This window comes from Colletotrichum siamense, assembly GCF_013390195.1.
Source record: "Colletotrichum siamense strain Cg363 chromosome Unknown KSG_Cg363_contig08, whole genome shotgun sequence".
In the NCBI taxonomy this organism is placed as follows: domain Eukaryota; kingdom Fungi; phylum Ascomycota; class Sordariomycetes; order Glomerellales; family Glomerellaceae; genus Colletotrichum; species Colletotrichum siamense.
In genome coordinates, this window is record NW_023501021.1 from 1045002 (window position 1) to 1062401 (window position 17400).

Consider the following 17400-nt stretch of genomic DNA (forward strand, 5'->3'; position numbering starts at 1 on the left):
TACATCGAACCCCAATCGGTATTGCGTCGCGGCACTGCGTCAGCAAAGAATCGCAATCATACTCTGTGACTTCACAGCAGCAAGTACCTCTTCTTCAACGATACGCCAATGGGCTTGTGTCGGCTTGCGTCAGTTCCGTAGTCAGAGATCGGTCCATTCTAGCCCAAGGCAGACTGCGGTTGCTGCATGGTGGCTGTAACCTTCTCTCCCGACCATATGAATCAAACTATCTGCAATCTAATACCGCTAGCTGGCCTCATGGCGAACCACCTACGCTTCAGTTGCCTCTGTTCGCCTTGTCGGTGCCCAACAACAATACCGCTGTGTGAATGGCCAGTCGCGCCTCGTGACATCAGCAGTAACCAGGGGTGCCGATTCGCTCAGCACGAGAATTGCGCTCTTGCGCGTTTTCTTCAGGCTTCAATTTTTTTTTTTTTAAATATTATTCCCCCCCCCTTCTTTGGAAATGTAGGACTGAGAGCTAGTGGAAATATATTCTGATGTAGTAAGGGCACGAAAACACAGATTAATTACTCCATTTCCTGGCCACCTCCGCACCCACGATGGATCTCCATTCTGTGCTAAACGATTTCTCGAACAGTTGGAAAAACGACAATAACAGTGTCGACTTCGGGATCAATTACAGCAGCAATTATGGGAATAAGTCTAGCAGCAGCCACAGCAACAACTACGGCAATAATCACGGTGACAACTACAACAATAACTACGATAGCTACTGCAGAAACAACTACAAGAGCAACTATAAGAGCAACTACAGCAGCGACTACATAAACAAGAGCCACTGCAAAAGCCAACAGAAGCGTCAAGATGCCGTTGACGGGTTGCTTGAATCTCGACTAGCGTGTTTAACGATAGGAGAAACTGGTGTTGTGGACGTCGATAGTCGCTCAACAGCTCCGGATGAACCGGCACCAACGTCCAGTCCCAATACTGTTCAAGAGGCGCCAACAAAGTCTCCTGAAGAACCGATATGGCCTGAATTCGGTTTCTCTGATGAGCCGAAGAGCCAGGTTTCGAGAGACAGATTCGGCCATTTGATGCAAAGCCCCTCTTCATCGTCAGATTTCGAATCACCCGATGAGACTTCTTGCACAACACCAGAATCAGATTCAGACAACGAAGCCGACAGCTTAGAGATCCGTCCTACAAGGTTGCCTGACTCAGATGTCTTCGTCAAGCCCAAGATTCCCAAAGAACTCCGACTACTGGTCGATGATAGCGAGAAGGATGATGTCGATGAAGAGGACGCCCGGATGCACTCGGCATTACGGCACACTGGAAGCAGACAAGTGAAAGGAGATTGGACCTCGATTTTGACTTCCCCGTCTCTGCGCCAACCGAGAAGGAAATCCAAGAAAGCAAAAGCAGACGGATCTCTGCTGGCTTGTCCGTATACAAAGCACGACAATGCCACTCAAGAGCAGTTGTATCGATGTCGACGCATGGCCTTTCAAGATACCCACAGGCTAAAGTAAGTCGGTGCAGATCCAACGAAAGTACTTATCGCTGAGAAACTTCAGGGAACATCTCTACAGAGTCCACCGCCAGAAACCACACTGCACCCGATGTGGCGAAATCTTTGCTTCGAAAGCTGACCTGGAGCCGCACTCTCGCTTGCAAGAGGTGTGCAATCTCGCCGAAGCCATCCATATTGAAGGGTTTACTTCAACCCAGGAAGATGAGTTGAAAAGCAAGAAACGCAAGCGTAATTTGAAAACAGAGGAGGACAAGTGGGCGAATATCTTTCGAATCCTATTCCCAACATGTCCCAAAATGCCGGATCCTTGTACGTTCTCGCCATTTCTCAATGCAGTCGCATTCCACAGCTGCATGCTAGAAACAGACTAACAAACGTCAGACTATCGTATTACTTCAGATGATCATCCAAAGGGTTTCACCATGGACCAGAGCGATGTAGAGAGTATCTTCGCCGATGACGTCCCAAGCGAACTGGAGGAGCGTACATTCTCAAGACTTGAAGCTATCAGCGGAGGATTAGACGACGAGCAACGCCGAGAGGTCAAGAGCATTTTCAAAGACTTCACAAGCGAAAGAGTGCGCCAGATCACAGAAAGGACAGATTCGGTCAGCGAAAACGCGGAGACTACGGAACCTCGAGGCGTTCCGTCCCCCGAGAAAAGTCTCCACAAAAATGCCGTCAGTGACGAGACCTTCATCGCAATCGCCGACCCCATTGGGCTTGAGGGACGAATTCTATCGGTGTTGGAGCCAGAGCCGGTGCACGAGGACGTGCCATCTCAACAAGGGTTACCAGGGGCACCCCCTGAGTCCGAAAATGATATGCTTGAGAAAGCTTTGGCGGCATGGAACGAAGCTGCTGTTCAAGGATGGGACTGTGGATTGACGAAGGGCAATGGCCTGAACGGGCTTGTCGGTGCGTCGCACGTAACTCAAAGCGACGTGTCAAACTTGCTATTCGACTTTAATTTCATAGACGACTTTCAGGTTGCGGTCGATGATAACCATCCAGCATTCAACCCGTTTGGTGGATTTCCTTCGTGGCAAGGGGCTTGGAATGGTTCGTTTGCTCATTGAATTCCATAGGAATAATCGAAATGTAGGTTCTTAGTACCGTCTTCAACGCATTTCACGAATACAGAAATTTCATCCTATTTACTGAAGGAATGTTAGTCACTATCAGTACCGCTGTTTCTGTCTCTATATCATTATCTCCAACGTAGTCTCTATATCTGTCGTACCTATCTCTGCAGGTCTCGCTGTCAATCTTGCCCCTGCCCTTGGGCATATCATAATCATATTTTGCAGAATAGAATAGAACGATGATATTCTATCTAAAGAAAGTAGCTCGTAAATAATCACAACACGAGGGATCCCAAAAGACCGACTATCCACCTCCCAACGCCCCTTACAACTCAACGCTCTCGAATCCTTCACTTGTCCTCACCCAAGGATCAAGAAGCCTCTTCAACTCTTCAACATCCAGCATCCCGCTCCTTTCAACACCATCAGCCGTCGTCGATGGAATCAACACCTCATCGAGCACATGCACAACACCATCCCTGGCAGGCAAGTCCCTCACCGAGACCTTCTTTCCATTCACCTCCATCACCAGCCGGCCCTCCACCCCGTGAACACGAACGGAGACGCCAGCCCCCAGCAAAGTCTCATACCTCCCCGGCCAAGACCCCGTCCCCTCGGCGTGATCAACCTTCACATCCGTGTACAGAATCTCACCCACGATGATGTGATACCTCACCAAAGCCCTCAAATACCCTGCTCCCCGCTCTCCAAACAAGAAGCTCTTGACTTCGTCCCCAATCTTATCCCAAGCCTCATCCGATGGCGCAAACACAGTCACACCCCTTCTCCCCTCCAAACCCGTCTCTTCCCCAACGCCCGCCTCCTTCAGCGCCCTCGAGAAGACACCCAGCCGCTCCGGTAACACATCAACAAGTCGATCGAACCTCGGTGGCGGGACAAGCACATCATCAACGAAGTGCACGACTCCATTCCGAGCCCGCTTCTACCATCCCATCAGCCCCATGCAATCACAGACATCACACAGAAAAGCACTTACAGACTCATCCCCCAAAAGCCGGCTATAAAAGTTCAGCACGACATCCTCTCCGCCACCGCCTACCCTCAGCCTCTGCCGGCGCCCCGTCCCGGGTTCCTCCAACACCGTCGGCACGGTCTGCATCCTCCGAAGGGCATCGACAGAGTACACCCCCTCGAGGACATGGTATTCCACCATCTCACGCACCAGCGCCTCGCTGCTCTGATCCATACCCAGCTTTTTCAACGCCTCGTCGGTGGGCATGAAGACCGTGAACGCCCCCTTGGCATCGGCAAGCCTCGACCGAAGGGCCTCTTGTCCGCGTAGCAGCGCCGCGAACCGCTCGTGTCCGCTCTCCTGGATGATTTGGTAAACACTCTCCGCGAGATCTTTCTCCGGCACCGTCTCGTAGCGGTAGATTTGCGCTCCGGCCTCGACGTCGTCGGTGGGGCTCGTGCCGGACCATGTAAGTCTCCTCGCCGCCGCGCCAAGAACCCGTCCGAACGAAGATACAACCCCGTCGGCGTCCAGAACAGAACTCCATACGGAAGCACTCGTAGCCGCTTCCGCAGCAGGAGAAGCCCCAGGCAAAGAAACAGCCGAAGCCGCAGCCGCCAGCGGCACCAGCGTCCCAGCAATCCTCATCTCTGCGTTCTCTCCTCCTTTATCCGGGATGTCGTCGTCGTTATTGTTGTTACCGCTGCTTAAAGGCAAAGAAGAAGACCGAACGCGCCCAATCAATACCTCAGACAAATTCCTGCGCAGCGTTCTCGAAGGCTCAAAGCAGACACGCACCCTTCGCCCCATGGAGAAGGAGGAAATCCAACGTCACTTATATATGTACACACACAGTCTCTCAGCACGAAAGGCGATTTCGTAACAGAATCGAACAACAGGAGCCTTGAGACAAAGAACCCACTCGGTTTTCTACAAAAAGAATAATTCAATGGGTTCTGGGGTTTGGGGACTGCCGGAGCGCCGCTCGCCGCCTCTTCCCGGTCGAGCGTGGCCATCCGGGTCCGCAGAGCCCCCGCGACCCAGCACACGTTGACGTCGCAACGCGGCGTGTGAGCGGTTGCGCTTTCCATTATAACGCAGAGTAAAAGTGCTTGTAGATTGCACTGTATTCGGTAAGAGTCATTTCTCTGCATGATGGGTTGGGACAACAAGGTTGTTGGTCGGCTCTCAGATGCTGGCAGATGAACGCAGCCAAGCCTGCGTTTAATCCACATGCCCGCCTTCTTCATGACTCCCGTCAAGCCTGTGACCGTCAAAACGTGAAATTCTGTAAACCGGGGGCGAGGATCCACGTCAGATCCCCGTGCTACCTCACACCCGCGGGCCGCCAAAGCCGCCCACGACCCTAACATCGCCAACATTGCCCTTTGTCCTCTCCGCACCCTCGAACGCATCCACGACCCTGCCCGCCCTCACGTCCACCGCCGTCCACCGCTGCTCCCTGCACCGTCTCACCCCGGGTGCGGCCCCTTCCTCCCAGACGCCCAGCTCGTCGAGCAGGACCTCAACGACCCACGTATACCGCACGCCGCCGCCGCCGCCGTCGCTCCGGTCAGGCGGCGCGTACAGCCTCTCCGCGTCCTCTCTCGTGCGCGGGACCTTGGTGCACAGCAGGTGCAGGTCAAGCAGCTGCGCGAAAACGAGGCCGAAGGTGGGCTTGTTCCGCCGCGCGGCCGCGTGGCCGGCGTAGCCTGGTATGTCCAGCTGGGGCGGGTTGAAGACGGACCGCAGCGTCGCGGCGAGGGGCTTGCTGCTGCTGCTGCTTCTTTCGTCTGGTGGTGGTGGTGCTTCGGAGGGGGGCATCGGCGGTGGCTCCGTCAGCGTCCTGCTCTTTGAGGAGCTGGTGCTGTTGAGGAGCATGATGAGCGGGCTGCTAGAGAGGTTGCGCGAGAGGTAGCGTAGGAAGGCAGATAGGGACTGCAGCCCGTCGTGGGCCGATGCCCTGTCGCGTCCGGTGAAGAGGGCCGTCATGAGGGTGGAGAAGTGCGTGATGAGGATTATATCCGGGGGCGCGGGGGGTTCGGCTTCCATCCTCGGGCTCCTGCTTCTTCTGTGTTGGTCTTCAAGTGGCTGCTCTGGAGGCGTTGGTAGCTTCTCTTCCTGAACGGTGAAATCTCCCATGCCGGGGTCCTCGTGGGAGTCGGATTTCTCGTCGTCTTCAGGGACAACGACAGGGTCGGGTGTAGCTAGCATCGAAGCCATTGACGAGGGCGGCGGCGACAGATCCGACAGCTCTGAAGAAGACGGCGCGGGCGCTTCATCGTCCTTGTCCTCGTTGATGTCGCCGTCCTCGCCATCGCTGATGTCATCCTCCTCACTGTCCGCAATCTCCGTCCTCACCGGCCTCCGCTGCGGCGACTCATACACAGGCTTCAGATCCGGTAAAGTAATCCTCTCGGGCTCCGGTGAAGCGACCTCCTCCTCCTGCCCCTGCGACGCCAGCAGCACCTCCAGATCCCCCTCCGGCTCCGGCACCAACGAGGCTGCTTCAGAAACCGGACTCCCCGGCGGAATGTCCAGATCGCCAAGCACCTCCCACAAACCCTCCAAATCAAACACCCTCGTGATCGACACTCGCTCCAGACAGGAAACAAGCCTGCCCCTCACCTCCGCCCCCGCAACGCCGCGGGCCGCGAGCTCCGCCTTGACCGCATCCCTCAGCGCCGGCAAGATCGCAGCGGGCGGCTGGGCCGTGACGACCATCGCCCTGCTCATCTCGCCCTCACTCCCGCAGAGCTCCGTCGCCAACGCCTGCAGCGAAATCTTTTCAATCGCCTCGAGTCAGCCCCCCAAAAACCACTGACAACATGTGCAGAGAAACTCACCATCAACCCCATCTGCTCGCTCTCGGCACTAATCCCAACCACGCTCCCGCGCTCCAGGCCTCCTCCCATGAGCACATACTCATCCACCTCGCGACACCCGACCCTCACCGGCCCTCTCTTCTTCAGCGCGTCCCGCCGCTTCGTCTCCCGCCGCAGCAACACGTCCGCCGAGACCGGTTCAATCGGGAAATGCGAGCTCGCCTGCGATGGTATCATCGTCATCCCACCGCCCGCGCCCGCAGTATCCTCGTCGCCGTCCATGGTGTGTTGTTGTTGGGGGCGTAATGGTAATGTAAGGTACTTTCCCCCGACCCCGCTCAGCGCCGCCGCTCAGCTTCGTACCACTGCCGTCTTCGGAGAAAATAAGGAGCAAAATCATACCGCGTCATTTCCGAATATTGTCCTGTGGCGACAATTTTCTCCAGCCCGCCAGGCGCGTGATTGCTGCTCAGCTCGAACCTGACGATGCAGTGAGGATGTCACTGGACAGGTCACATGATGGAAGAGCCAAATAAGGTTTCGGGGAAGCTGGGGGCGAGTCCCCCGTCGCCATCTCGATCAGGTCTCGGCGCAGACACTTTGGACAGGCATGTCCAGCCACCCTCAATGACATCATTCCCTTTTCTTGCATGAAATCTGGGCGTGGCACACCTCCATCTCCCCTTTGCTGAGATAACAAAGCCCCTTGCAGAGCATCCTTGCATGAATGACAAGTCATGCACATGCACATTAGCCTTCCGTATCAATGGGCTGATCCCTCGTTCCAAAAATATCATCACACTCACTCAGATACTGCTGTAGGGATGAACACAATCCGAGGCCAAATAGTCTCAATTTTTTCAATAAAGGCTAATTCATAACAATCTGCCGACGGACTGTTGGCTGCCTGCTCTATGCTATCCTCTTGTGTAATATGCCTCTCCTGGGCCCAGAATACTTGTAGCAAAAGAGGCGGAAAGACGGGGGACCTATTCCCCCTTAAAGAAATATGATTATCCACGAAAGGTATCACAATACGCCAGGCAGCTCCTGAAAAAAGGTGCACTGCATTGGTGCAACCTGTCCGCCCTGGCCTTCGTAGTTCTCGTCCCGATGGCTTTCTCCAATATCCACCCAAACCAATTCGAGATCCCACCCAACCACTACTCTTCACTCCTGCGGGTTCCAAAGTGATTGCTGCACAGATACCGTTGTGATCGAGCTCATTATCCGGTTTAGTGTGAAATGCTGCTGTGTCGTCTTTTGTTCAGAAGGGAATCGTGGCTCTTCTGGTTTTATTCGACCCAAGCGCGACTGACTGCTTGTCTGAAAGATAAATGTGGGCTACACGCTCTTGCTTTTGCGCGTCATCGCCTTGACGTTTAGACGCTTTGTTCTTCTCAGCTTCCTAAGGCCTGCGTCTCCACTAGGCAGCAGTTCCAGGGGCCGGAGGAGCCATGGCATCAGAGGCCTGGCGTCTGCGTCCTCCCTTCAGACTCTTGACTCGGGACAGGAAACCTCCGGACGACTTGCCGGGGGCCTCCTCGGTGGGCGACTTGACGTCAGTAGTGTTGCGACGCTCGAGGGCATTGGCAGAGCCTCTGCGGGGGACCGGCGGAGGGGTTCCGGGTGACTTGGCGCCGTTGTCGGTACGCTTGACTGAGATGCTCTCAGGCTCCTTGCCATACTCGGAGAAGAACGGGTTTCGCTCGCTCGTGTACGAGATGCTGGTGGAGGGCCCAGCACTGTCAGGAGACCTACGAGAGTGGTAAGCACCCTCTGGATTCGTCATGCGGCCAGCAGGTCCGTACTCGCGAGGCTCCCTCTTCATGCCACGGATACGCTGAGCGATGGACTTGTTGCGCTTCAAGCCGTCGGCCTGGCTCTGCTGAGCCTGCTCTTGCTGGGTGCGCTGGATCGCAGTGCGTGCGGCGGGGGTTCCCTCGAGGAAGGTCGAGGTACCGAGACCCATGCTCTCCTCGCCGTGGAGGATAGAGCTGCGGGCTCGAGGATCGAACACGGCCGGCTCGTTCTTGTGCTGTTGGTAGGGATCTCTGGCTCCAGCGGACGCAAAGTCAGCAGACGCGTCGCCGTCATTGTTACCCATGAAAGTGGCGTGGTCGGGACGCTTGTTGAGGGGTCCGGCTCCGCCCAAAGACATGTTCAGCGAGTCCTTGGCGAAAGCCTGCATCGGGGCGCGGCGGCTGCCCTTTCGGTTGCGGTGGGGGTTTGCGGCGTCGAATGGGCCATCGTGGTGGAACACTGAAGTCGTTAGTATCGAGACATGGATCCAAGAGGTTCTGACCTACATCCGGTGCCATAGATGCTAGTGGCGTCCAATTGATCAATCACATCAATCCGGCGGCTGGGCTTCTTGGGGTCCTTCTCCTTTCCTTCGCGAGCGCGGCGCTCCCTCTCACGACGTCTGGCCTCCTTGGCCTTCTTCTCCTCGTCGGTAAGCGGCTTTTCGATGTCAATCAGGAGCGAAGAATCCGAGTTCCGGCGAGGGCGACGCTCCTGAGGTCGTCGCTGCGGGGAGCCTGGAGGCCCAGAAGGTCGGGGCGGGCCGCCGCTAACGCTGCCGTTGCCTTGCATTCTGCGCTGTCTCATCGCCTCCTCTTGGGATCTCGAGGGGCGGTGGCCGGGAGGCGGGGGACCACGGCGACCGGGGCCAGGAGGGCCAGGCGGGCGGTTTGCGGGAGGTCTGCTCCCTTCGGGGCGTGAAGACTTTTTATCGTCGATGTTAAGGCCGTCCTGTGATGAAGGTTGTCAGTCAACTCTGCGACGGTCGCAATCGCAGCGACCGGTAAAAGCGTGTTCAGATTGAACAGTGCCCGAGTCGTGCAGGTTGGGCACTTACGAAAAGCTCCTCAGCGGTCGGCGAGGACGCCTTTGGGTCCAGCGTTGGTGCCATTGTGCCTGCTCCGATCAAGTTTGGTTGACTAGACGAATATGATGGATCGAGGAATGGATTGCGCGAGACTGGGCGAGGAGGAGGGTCGTCAAAAGGCGAAGCGGGCGAGGTGGTATTGCTATAGGTACCGCCGGAGAGGAGTGGGGAGGCGGCGCGGTTGCGAAAGGGGTTGTTGGAGGAGAGATTGAGTGTTAAGCCGGCCGACCTGCTAGGTTGGTGACCTATTCCAAGGAAGTAAAGTCAGTAATAGACAGGAGAGAGACGGCACCGTGCATGCGAATGACGGCGAGGGGGATGGGATATGAAACAAGAGGGCCGTCTACATGACACAGCAGGTTCGACGATTGGGTGGAGCGGGCGTGGTGCTTGCGTTTGCTTGGGCGGCAGTGCAGGCCGTAAAAAGGGCGGCTCTCCTCCCGTTGGACAGGGCAAAAGTCAAAGGGGGAAAAAACCTGGGAAGATGGTGGCAGACAGGGAAGAAAGGGGTTGTGGTGGGTGGGAGCGGTGCCAGGCGCATATCAGTGCTTGATGCTTGGCTTACCTGGCTGTGCTGATTGTGCCGTTGACATTTTGGCGGTTGTGAGGTGTGGCACCCGTGCTTTTTGACGGGAGGGATAGATAATGAGGATGGACAGGCGGCGTAGTATTGAACTCAAGGGATCGGCCTTTTTTCGCGGGTAAAAAAAGGGGAGCTGGCCGAGAGAGCACGAGAGTCGTTGCTAGCAAGCTTGGTTTTCGTTGGCCTAAATGCCCGCTCCTAGCGTCATGCCTCTGCAGGGACGCCAAACAACGGGATTTTTGGGGGCCACTCGACGGTTCCTCGGCAGGTGTGCAAGCAAGCTGCAGGCCAGAGTGCGGGTGGTGCGGTCGCGGGAGTCGGGACCCGGAGAAGGTCGACCTGGGCAGTTGGGGATCAAGGCGTGGGCCTTCGGAGCGAGCTACCGCTTGGAAGGGGGAACAATCCGAAAAGGAAAGAAGAAAAGAAGGATGAAAAAAGGGGTGCGCGGTGACGACCGAAGGTAACGTCGAAGAGCCCAATAACAATTGAATATCGTATGTGGTGTAATGCAACTGATGCCGGCGTGCTGATTCTGGACGGTGGATGGATGGATGGATGGATGGTTTATTCAGGGCCCCTTTGGTTCGGAGGGGGGCTGATGGATTATCGGATGGATTATCGGATTCAGGGGGAGATTGCTGGTATGCTGGTTAGCGACTGGATTAGCTAGGAATTTGGGTGGTAGGGCGGTGGATCTGGGGATCCATCCACGAGCGAGGTTGAAGGGGTTTGGCTGCTTGGGGCGGAATTGGGGGTTTATTTTTTGGGGGGATCGCGAAGGATGGGTGACGCCTGAATGGGTGAACTGGCAACCACACCACGAGGTGCCATGCCGGTGGGCCAGAAAAGGAAGTGCAAGCTCACCTTCTTTTTCTCGTCCCTCTTGCTTGCTTTTTCTGTTTTCCTTATCCGGGACGCTGTAACACGTCTTTTTCGTGGAGCGAATCGGGCGGCTTAATATGCTGGCGATCCACGCTGGGGAGGCGGGCGATCGAAAAATCCAGATCTCACAGAAGACTGCCAAGCGCAGATTTCGCGTGCCTGTGTTTGTATGCTGCGCTGCCGTGCCGTCGACTGACGGTCGCTGTGTGCGTGTGTGACGGTGACCTGCTCGGTGCGCCTGCAACACGGACCCGGATCGACCCAACTTCTTGGTGCCTGCGGTCAGTTCAAGTCGGACGAAGGACCCAACGGGGTTGCGTCGTGAGAAGACAAGGCGGCCGTGCTGCCAACTCTGTCTCGGTGCGGTTGACTGGGATGGGCTTGCGTCTCGTCTCGGAGGTGGCCCGTTGGAGCCGGTTGTCTTTTTTTTTATCTCGACCCTTCTTGAAGCTGCGAGGGAAGCCGCCGGGGTAAATGCGCGTTGTCGGCTACGATGCGGTAATGTTTCTGCTGCGTGGTTCCTGTTCGGTAATAGAGTGGAAAATGGTGTTTGTTTGGCTGTGTGGTTGTGTGGATGTATATCGGTGTCGCTATTGCCGATTCGCTTCTCGAGGGAATGCGGGCGTCGGTATGCTGGAACGGGGTATTTGATGCGGCGTGGAGGAGGATTGCGGCAGAGGTTGAAGATGGCGAGAGAAGATTCGCGAGTGAGCGAAAGAGTGGCGTCGCGGCGGCAGGCGAGAAACGAAAGAAGTGAAGTTTCGAGCCGGGGCGGGGAGAGCAAGGCAAGGTAGGAACTCGCGTGTCCCTGGTGCGAGTAGTTGTTGTTGCGAAGTAACAAGAGACAGGCGGTGGAAGGAAAAGCTTGGGGTACCTTGAGGTGATGGAGGGTACAGGACAGGAATCTTGCGAGGCAGGAAAGAGCCAACGAGGCAAGAGTTGAGGAAGGAAGAAGAGGAAAGGGTAAATGAGGGACAGAGCAAACAAACAGCAGAGCTGAGTAGAGCAGAGCTGAGAGTAAGGTAAGGAAGGTAAGGTATGGTATGGTAAGGTAGGTCAGGTACGGCAAGTGAGGTTTAAGCGGGGAAGCAGAAACAGGCAAGAGCAATGATTTATTAGAATTAGGTTAGTTTATTCAGGACAGCGGCTGAAATACGGATGCAAGTGCAGAGGCAAGTGCAGCCCAGGCCCGGTCCTTCCAAAGAGGTCCAGTCTCCAGTGTGGTGAGGGTGAGGGTAAGGGAAGGAAGGAAAGAAGCAATGGATGGAAAGGACGACTTCTACTGCACCTTCCTCACTTCCGATCCCCGCGCATTCCACCCGCCCCGATCACCTTCCTTCCACTCATCAGACTGGACTTCTCTCCCCTCACCTCACCCTATGACCCTCACGCCCTCCTCCCCTCAGCCCGGGTTTGTGGCTGCATCGTGGGCGCTGGACGGTGGGCGGTGGGTGAGCGGGCACGGCATGGTCTGTCACTGCTTTCCTTTGTCTTTGACAGAAACGGTACTTCCGCCTCCTACCACTTTTGTTTTCTTCTCTCGAGTACCTAACCTTGGTTTACTTGCCTCACCTGTCCTGCCTTGCCTACCGGCGTTCGGCTTCATGCCCGGGCGTTTCTTGGAGAACAACAACATCATCAACATCGAAAACCCTCTCAGGTCCCTCGTCGCCGCAACGCTTAAACCCTCGACTCCGTCCCGCGTCTGGGTCTGTCTGACATTGCACCACAACGATTGGGCTCGAGCTCCAAGGCCTGGCCCTCCTCCCACGCGCCCTCCTCAGATTTTAAAATGGATTCACCCAGCTTGTTCAACAAACGATGATCCACCGCTGTTCTGCACGTCTGCTGCTCTACTCTCGAAGCGGCATCGCGGAATGGGGTCCTGGAACACTAGCAACGACCAACGCGGGAGTGATGGTCCTCGGTCGACCGGGGTGCAGACCAGACGTGCCGACGACACACCCCAGGACCCCTAATAATCCTAATTATTCTAAACCCGACCACCGCAACTGCAATTCAACAAATCAACAGCCCGCCACGACGACAGGGGACCGACGTGCCCAGACTCTCTCTCGCCTGCTGCACCTTCGCTTGCGAATGGAGTTCCGCAAAATAAGACGACGGTGACAATTGACAAATGAGGACCGCCTGCTCATCCAGACATGCACCCAGAATTGATCCAGAGAATCAAACACCACGGCCACTACCACCTGCTCATCTCGACCAAGCCCGGACGGATCCTGCCTGCAACACCAGACGAACACCTCACACACCACCAAACGTGCAACTCCCGCCGCCGACGCTGGAGCCATCTGACCGACAATGCACCACATCCATATCCGCCTGCACGCCCACCCAGAACAAATGCTCCCACGAATAGTACTGCGGTACGGATAGAGAGCAGTGCCATATGCACAGCCGGCTACTACCGACCGGCCCTTCTTTGGGCCACGCTACCTGGACTTGGCTCGGTGTCAGAGGGTGAACTTGTGGCATGTACCTGACGTCGCCAGGTCTTACAGAGTCGTTTCTTGGACGAAAAAACACCACCAGCAAAGACCACTCGGTGCTCTCGGTACCTGCCCTGCCCACGTCTGCGCGGCTCTCCTCCACCCAGACCCAGCTTTTCCCTCTTTTCTTTTCTTTGATGAAATGGCACACATACGTAACAACACAATCTCGTCCCGAACAACCCGTCCGTCTTCAATCGGGTCGTTGAGCTGGTGATACCACGGCTGCACTGCGCTGCACTCGATCAAGATGAAGGATGGAGCTGTTTGTCCGCCCCGGTCCATGTTCCCTTACCTCACATCTGGACATGACGAAAATCACAGAGTCACACAGGGACCTGGTTCGCCGCCCGCCTTCTCGACTTTGCTGGACGCAACCTCGTGTAGGCCCCCTGGTCGTCCACCTTACGCTAAGGAAGCATGGGGTGCAGCACCGTGGACGTCAGACCAGCCGATGCACCTCCTCCAACTGCTCCAAATGACCCAATGCCTTCAATTTCACGCCAGCCTCGGTTTGCCTCGACTGCACCAACAACAGCCAGCCCTGTTCTTACCGCTATTGTGTACGGATACCGCAGACTAGCTGCAGCTTCCGACGTCTGTGTCTGCATAGCTCTTTCTGTCACCTCACGCAAGAAAGAGCCCGTCGTTTCCTGCTGACGCGTGACGCTCCCAGGAATCTCGAGCCGTTCGCTCCCCCACAAGGCCCGGCCATCTCGGTGGCGTCCAATAGTCACTCTTCATCGGACAATTCACTTTGTCTTTTCGATCCCAGCTCCCACCCGAGCGCAAACAACCAGTCACTTCATCATCAGTGCGTCAAACCTAAGAGATTCGGGCAGAGAACAGACCCGCTTTGTTCGACCACGGTGGGAGATACAGATACGCATCCGCTGTATGTATGTCGTTATCTGCGGGATCAAGATCGACCCGCGACTCACTCAGCAACCGCGCATGTTGACTTGCCGATTTCCTTTGCCAAGCCGAACTCCGAACAGGGAAGTTGGGATACAACACGCAGCCAGCTGGCAACCTCCCGGGAGGGAGACGGCGGACGCCCTCCAAGCCCTCCCATCTCAGCCTCCCGTCTCTCCTCACATGCCAACGGGCTTGGCAGTGCAACGAACAACGCGCAACCGGTCCCTAAAAGACGCTGGCAGGCAACACGCCGGCTTATTGAGTCCAGGCCAAATACCCAATAACACTTGGCAACAATAACATACAAAAACAATGCTTCGATGGACCATCTCGTGGCGTCAAGCACCGCGTCCTGTGCTTGGACTGCCCTTGCAACCTTATTGCCCTGGCGCGCATTCTGACAGCTGTGCCCCGAGCCCCCCTTTTCTTCTTCTTGCTTGAGAGATCGGGGAGCCGCCTTCCGTCGTTGCGGTTGTTCGTGGAGCACCGGCAAACAGCGTCATCCCGGACTCACGTCGCCAATCTGAAACACAAGCGAGCCTTTTATGAAGAAGAGCATTGGAGCAAAATCTGACGATGGAGCTTGTTCAATATAAAAGACGATCATGGGGAATTTGATTAATATCTACAGCTGCGGTAGTTGATCCATCGGTAATGAAGTGCATGGGCCAGACAACGCGCCAACCAGCAAAAGCGCGATCTTGCACAATTTGGCAGATTGCACCGCGACTGTGCCTGACGAGGACTCCAGTCGTTGCATTTCTTTTCTTGTCTCCATCGCAGACCATGCGCCCCATCATCAATATCCCCTATTTTTGTGCCATCGCGTGCGCCTGAGTGGCCACAGCACTGGTTGCTAACTTGCTGGCCGTGCCCCCCATCCACTCTGATGCGGGGATGCAATCAAGCGAGTCGTTCGTCTCATTTGCGGCGATGGGCAATGAACCGCCTCAGGCGCCGTCGAACCACTAATGCCCACTAAGCCCGAACCCATCGGCTGCTGGGTACCGAATCACACAAGAAACCTGCTGGTCGCTATCATGAACACCTATGCTTTCACGGCCGGGTCCCCCGCGGAACCGAAGAGCCTTGTTCTGCGCAGCCCGACCGAACATCCATGAAGCCTGTCTCAACATGATGGGAAACACCTGGTCCGGAGCATGCGGACAAGATCCAGAGCTTCGGCCTCGTCCGTCTAGAATCTTCCTGGCCTTTACCAAGGCAGATGCAACGGCGTCGAAAGCCCCTTTCCAAGAACCACTTCGGCCGTGCCAATGTCACCTTCGGGAGAGCGCATCAGTCAACATGTCTTGTCCTCCAGACGGTGCAACCGCGACGTCGGCACTTACCCGGTCCTCTCGGCGCCCAATACTCGCCTGTCTTGGAAATGTCGAGCTTGTCCGTCCAGGCGATGAGACTCTCGGCCGCCTTGTCGGGCGTCACGGCTGGGCACCCGAACATTAGCGATTCACAGTTTGTTGGAAGACATTTCCTGAAAAAAAAAAAAAAAAAAAAAAAACTTACCACCTCCGTCATCCCAGTACTTATCAAAGCCGACGCCTTTGGTCATCTCGGTCCGCATGAAGCCCGGATGGACGATGCTGACGATGACGCCCTTCTCCTTGAGGTCGAGACTCAGCAACTTGCCGACCATGTTCAATGCAGCCTTGCTCGCATGGTGCGCATAGTTGCCGCCGCCTTCTTTCTCGTGCCTGAGGGTGATGCTCCCAGACTCTGACGACACGAGCACAATCTTGGAGTCCTTCTGCAGCAAGCCGGCATGCACCAGGGCATTGACAATGAAGACGGGTGCTATGGAGCTGGTCGTGTACATGCGTTGTTCTTCGGACCAGTTCGGGCCCTTTTCGGCGCTGAGGTCTTCGGTCACGAAGTAGCCCGCCGTGATAATCTGCCGGCGTCAATGGTCCGATCGAGCAAAGGTTCACCGGTATGTAAGGGACGACCTACCACGGCCGACAACGGCTTCGAGCCGCCCAGCAAACTAACCAAGTGGTCACCGACCTTGGAATTCATCAGGTCAACCTCCGGCAGCCACTTGACACTCTCCGGAAATCCCTTTTCCGGGCCAGCCTTGGACCGCGTCGTGCCGTAGACGGTCGTGCCTGACTGCGCGGCATATTGCTTGGTCAGAGAAGCTCCGAGACCCCGAGTGGCCCCGACGATCAGGACCGGAGACATGGTTGCGTGTGGTGGGTTTGCTTTCTGCTTCAGGGCAAAAGCTTTCTGGTTCTATTTCTGTTCACTTTTTCAAACGATGTTGGAATGCGGCACCGTTTAAGATATTTAATTTGAGGGGCTCTAGGGAGATCACTGAGGAATGTGAGGGACGGAGGCTGTAAGACACAACGAAAGCCTCCTCTCAAGTCGTGACGTAGGGATGAGTGCTCCCCCGTTGGCGTGCGTTGCGCGGCGGGGGAGGGGTCGGGTTGTGATGACGCCTTATCGATAAAGCTTGCGTGAGGTGCTGACTGATCGGGGTCGAATCGTGTTAGTCGACCGAGAAACCTTTCGCTTTCCTCGTCTATCTCGCCTTTTGGTCTGCAGTATGGAACCTATTGTGCGAGAGTATCGCACATCGCACTCGACGGAGTCTCACGGGGTCGCATGCGATGATGGGTTGATTGATCGGGGTCGAAGTGCATCTCAACCGAGAGCCCCTCGTTTTCCTCGTCTTCCTCGCCCTTTCTGCTTTTTCTGCAGTTTTGAACCTTTCATGCGAGACCATCATGTACAGTACGCGACTGACTCTCTCAGGAGAATTTTGTCCGCATGTGATGATGGACTGACTAACCACCGGAGGCGAGTGCTGCAACTTCACTTCGACGGTTATCCGTCAACACCGGAGGCGCAGCAATCCGGGACGAGTGCCCCGGATCCGACCGCATTCGAACTCGGCATGATGACTTGCATGACTTCGTCTCAAGAAAGGCCAGGCACACATTACAGCTGATCGGCGCGGGATCCGACCGAGTGGATGGGGTCAGGTAGCTGTCAAAAAAGAAGCCTGGCCGCCCGCTCGCCCGACCTTCCGGCGCGGGTGCCAAGCGCCGTTCAGCAGCAACGTGGATGGTGGGTGGGCTGGGGCTGGGCATAAGACGGTCAATGCCGGCGACACGGAAGTAGAGTACTGTTGGGTGAGGTTTGTTGCTCTCTGCTTGTTTGAAACCAATGCCGTGGTTTGGTTTCTGTGTGCGTGCAGAGAGTTTCGAATC

At 56.0% G+C, this 17400-nt stretch overlaps 5 protein-coding genes across 5 annotated transcripts; 1 reads left to right on the forward strand and 4 right to left on the reverse strand.

The window, feature by feature from the left end:
* Positions 1 to 563: 563 nt before the first annotated feature.
* Positions 564 to 2577, forward strand: CGCS363_v011902 (uncharacterized protein; the record flags this gene model as incomplete). Its single annotated transcript, XM_036643751.1, has 3 exons — positions 564 to 1492; positions 1542 to 1807; positions 1880 to 2577. The coding sequence occupies 3 exons, from the start codon at positions 564 to 566 to the stop codon at positions 2575 to 2577; spliced, it is 1893 nt and encodes a 630-aa protein (XP_036490701.1).
* A 331-nt stretch (positions 2578 to 2908) lies between these two features.
* aurS-0 (Aurofusarin biosynthesis cluster protein S) lies at positions 2909 to 4204 on the reverse strand (the record flags this gene model as incomplete). The annotated part of the gene is made up of 2 exons (XM_036643752.1): positions 2909 to 3526; positions 3581 to 4204. The coding sequence occupies 2 exons, from the start codon at positions 4202 to 4204 to the stop codon at positions 2909 to 2911; spliced, it is 1242 nt and encodes a 413-aa protein (XP_036491058.1).
* A 684-nt stretch (positions 4205 to 4888) lies between these two features.
* On the reverse strand, positions 4889 to 6280 carry CGCS363_v011904 (uncharacterized protein; the record flags this gene model as incomplete). Its single annotated transcript, XM_036643753.1, has 1 exon — positions 4889 to 6280. One exon carries the CDS (start codon positions 6278 to 6280, stop codon positions 4889 to 4891), a length of 1392 nt encoding a protein of 463 aa, XP_036490868.1.
* Positions 6281 to 7807: 1527 nt separating this feature from the next.
* On the reverse strand, positions 7808 to 9295 carry PAL1 (the record flags this gene model as incomplete). The annotated part of the gene is made up of 3 exons (XM_036643754.1): positions 7808 to 8643; positions 8691 to 9135; positions 9242 to 9295. 3 exons carry the CDS (start codon positions 9293 to 9295, stop codon positions 7808 to 7810), a joined length of 1335 nt encoding a protein of 444 aa, XP_036490867.1.
* A 6085-nt stretch (positions 9296 to 15380) lies between these two features.
* Positions 15381 to 16366, reverse strand: CGCS363_v011906 (putative oxidoreductase; the record flags this gene model as incomplete). The annotated part of the gene is made up of 4 exons (XM_036643755.1): positions 15381 to 15448; positions 15517 to 15612; positions 15692 to 16076; positions 16136 to 16366. The coding sequence occupies 4 exons, from the start codon at positions 16364 to 16366 to the stop codon at positions 15381 to 15383; spliced, it is 780 nt and encodes a 259-aa protein (XP_036490684.1).
* Between the last annotated feature and the right edge of the window lie 1034 nt (positions 16367 to 17400).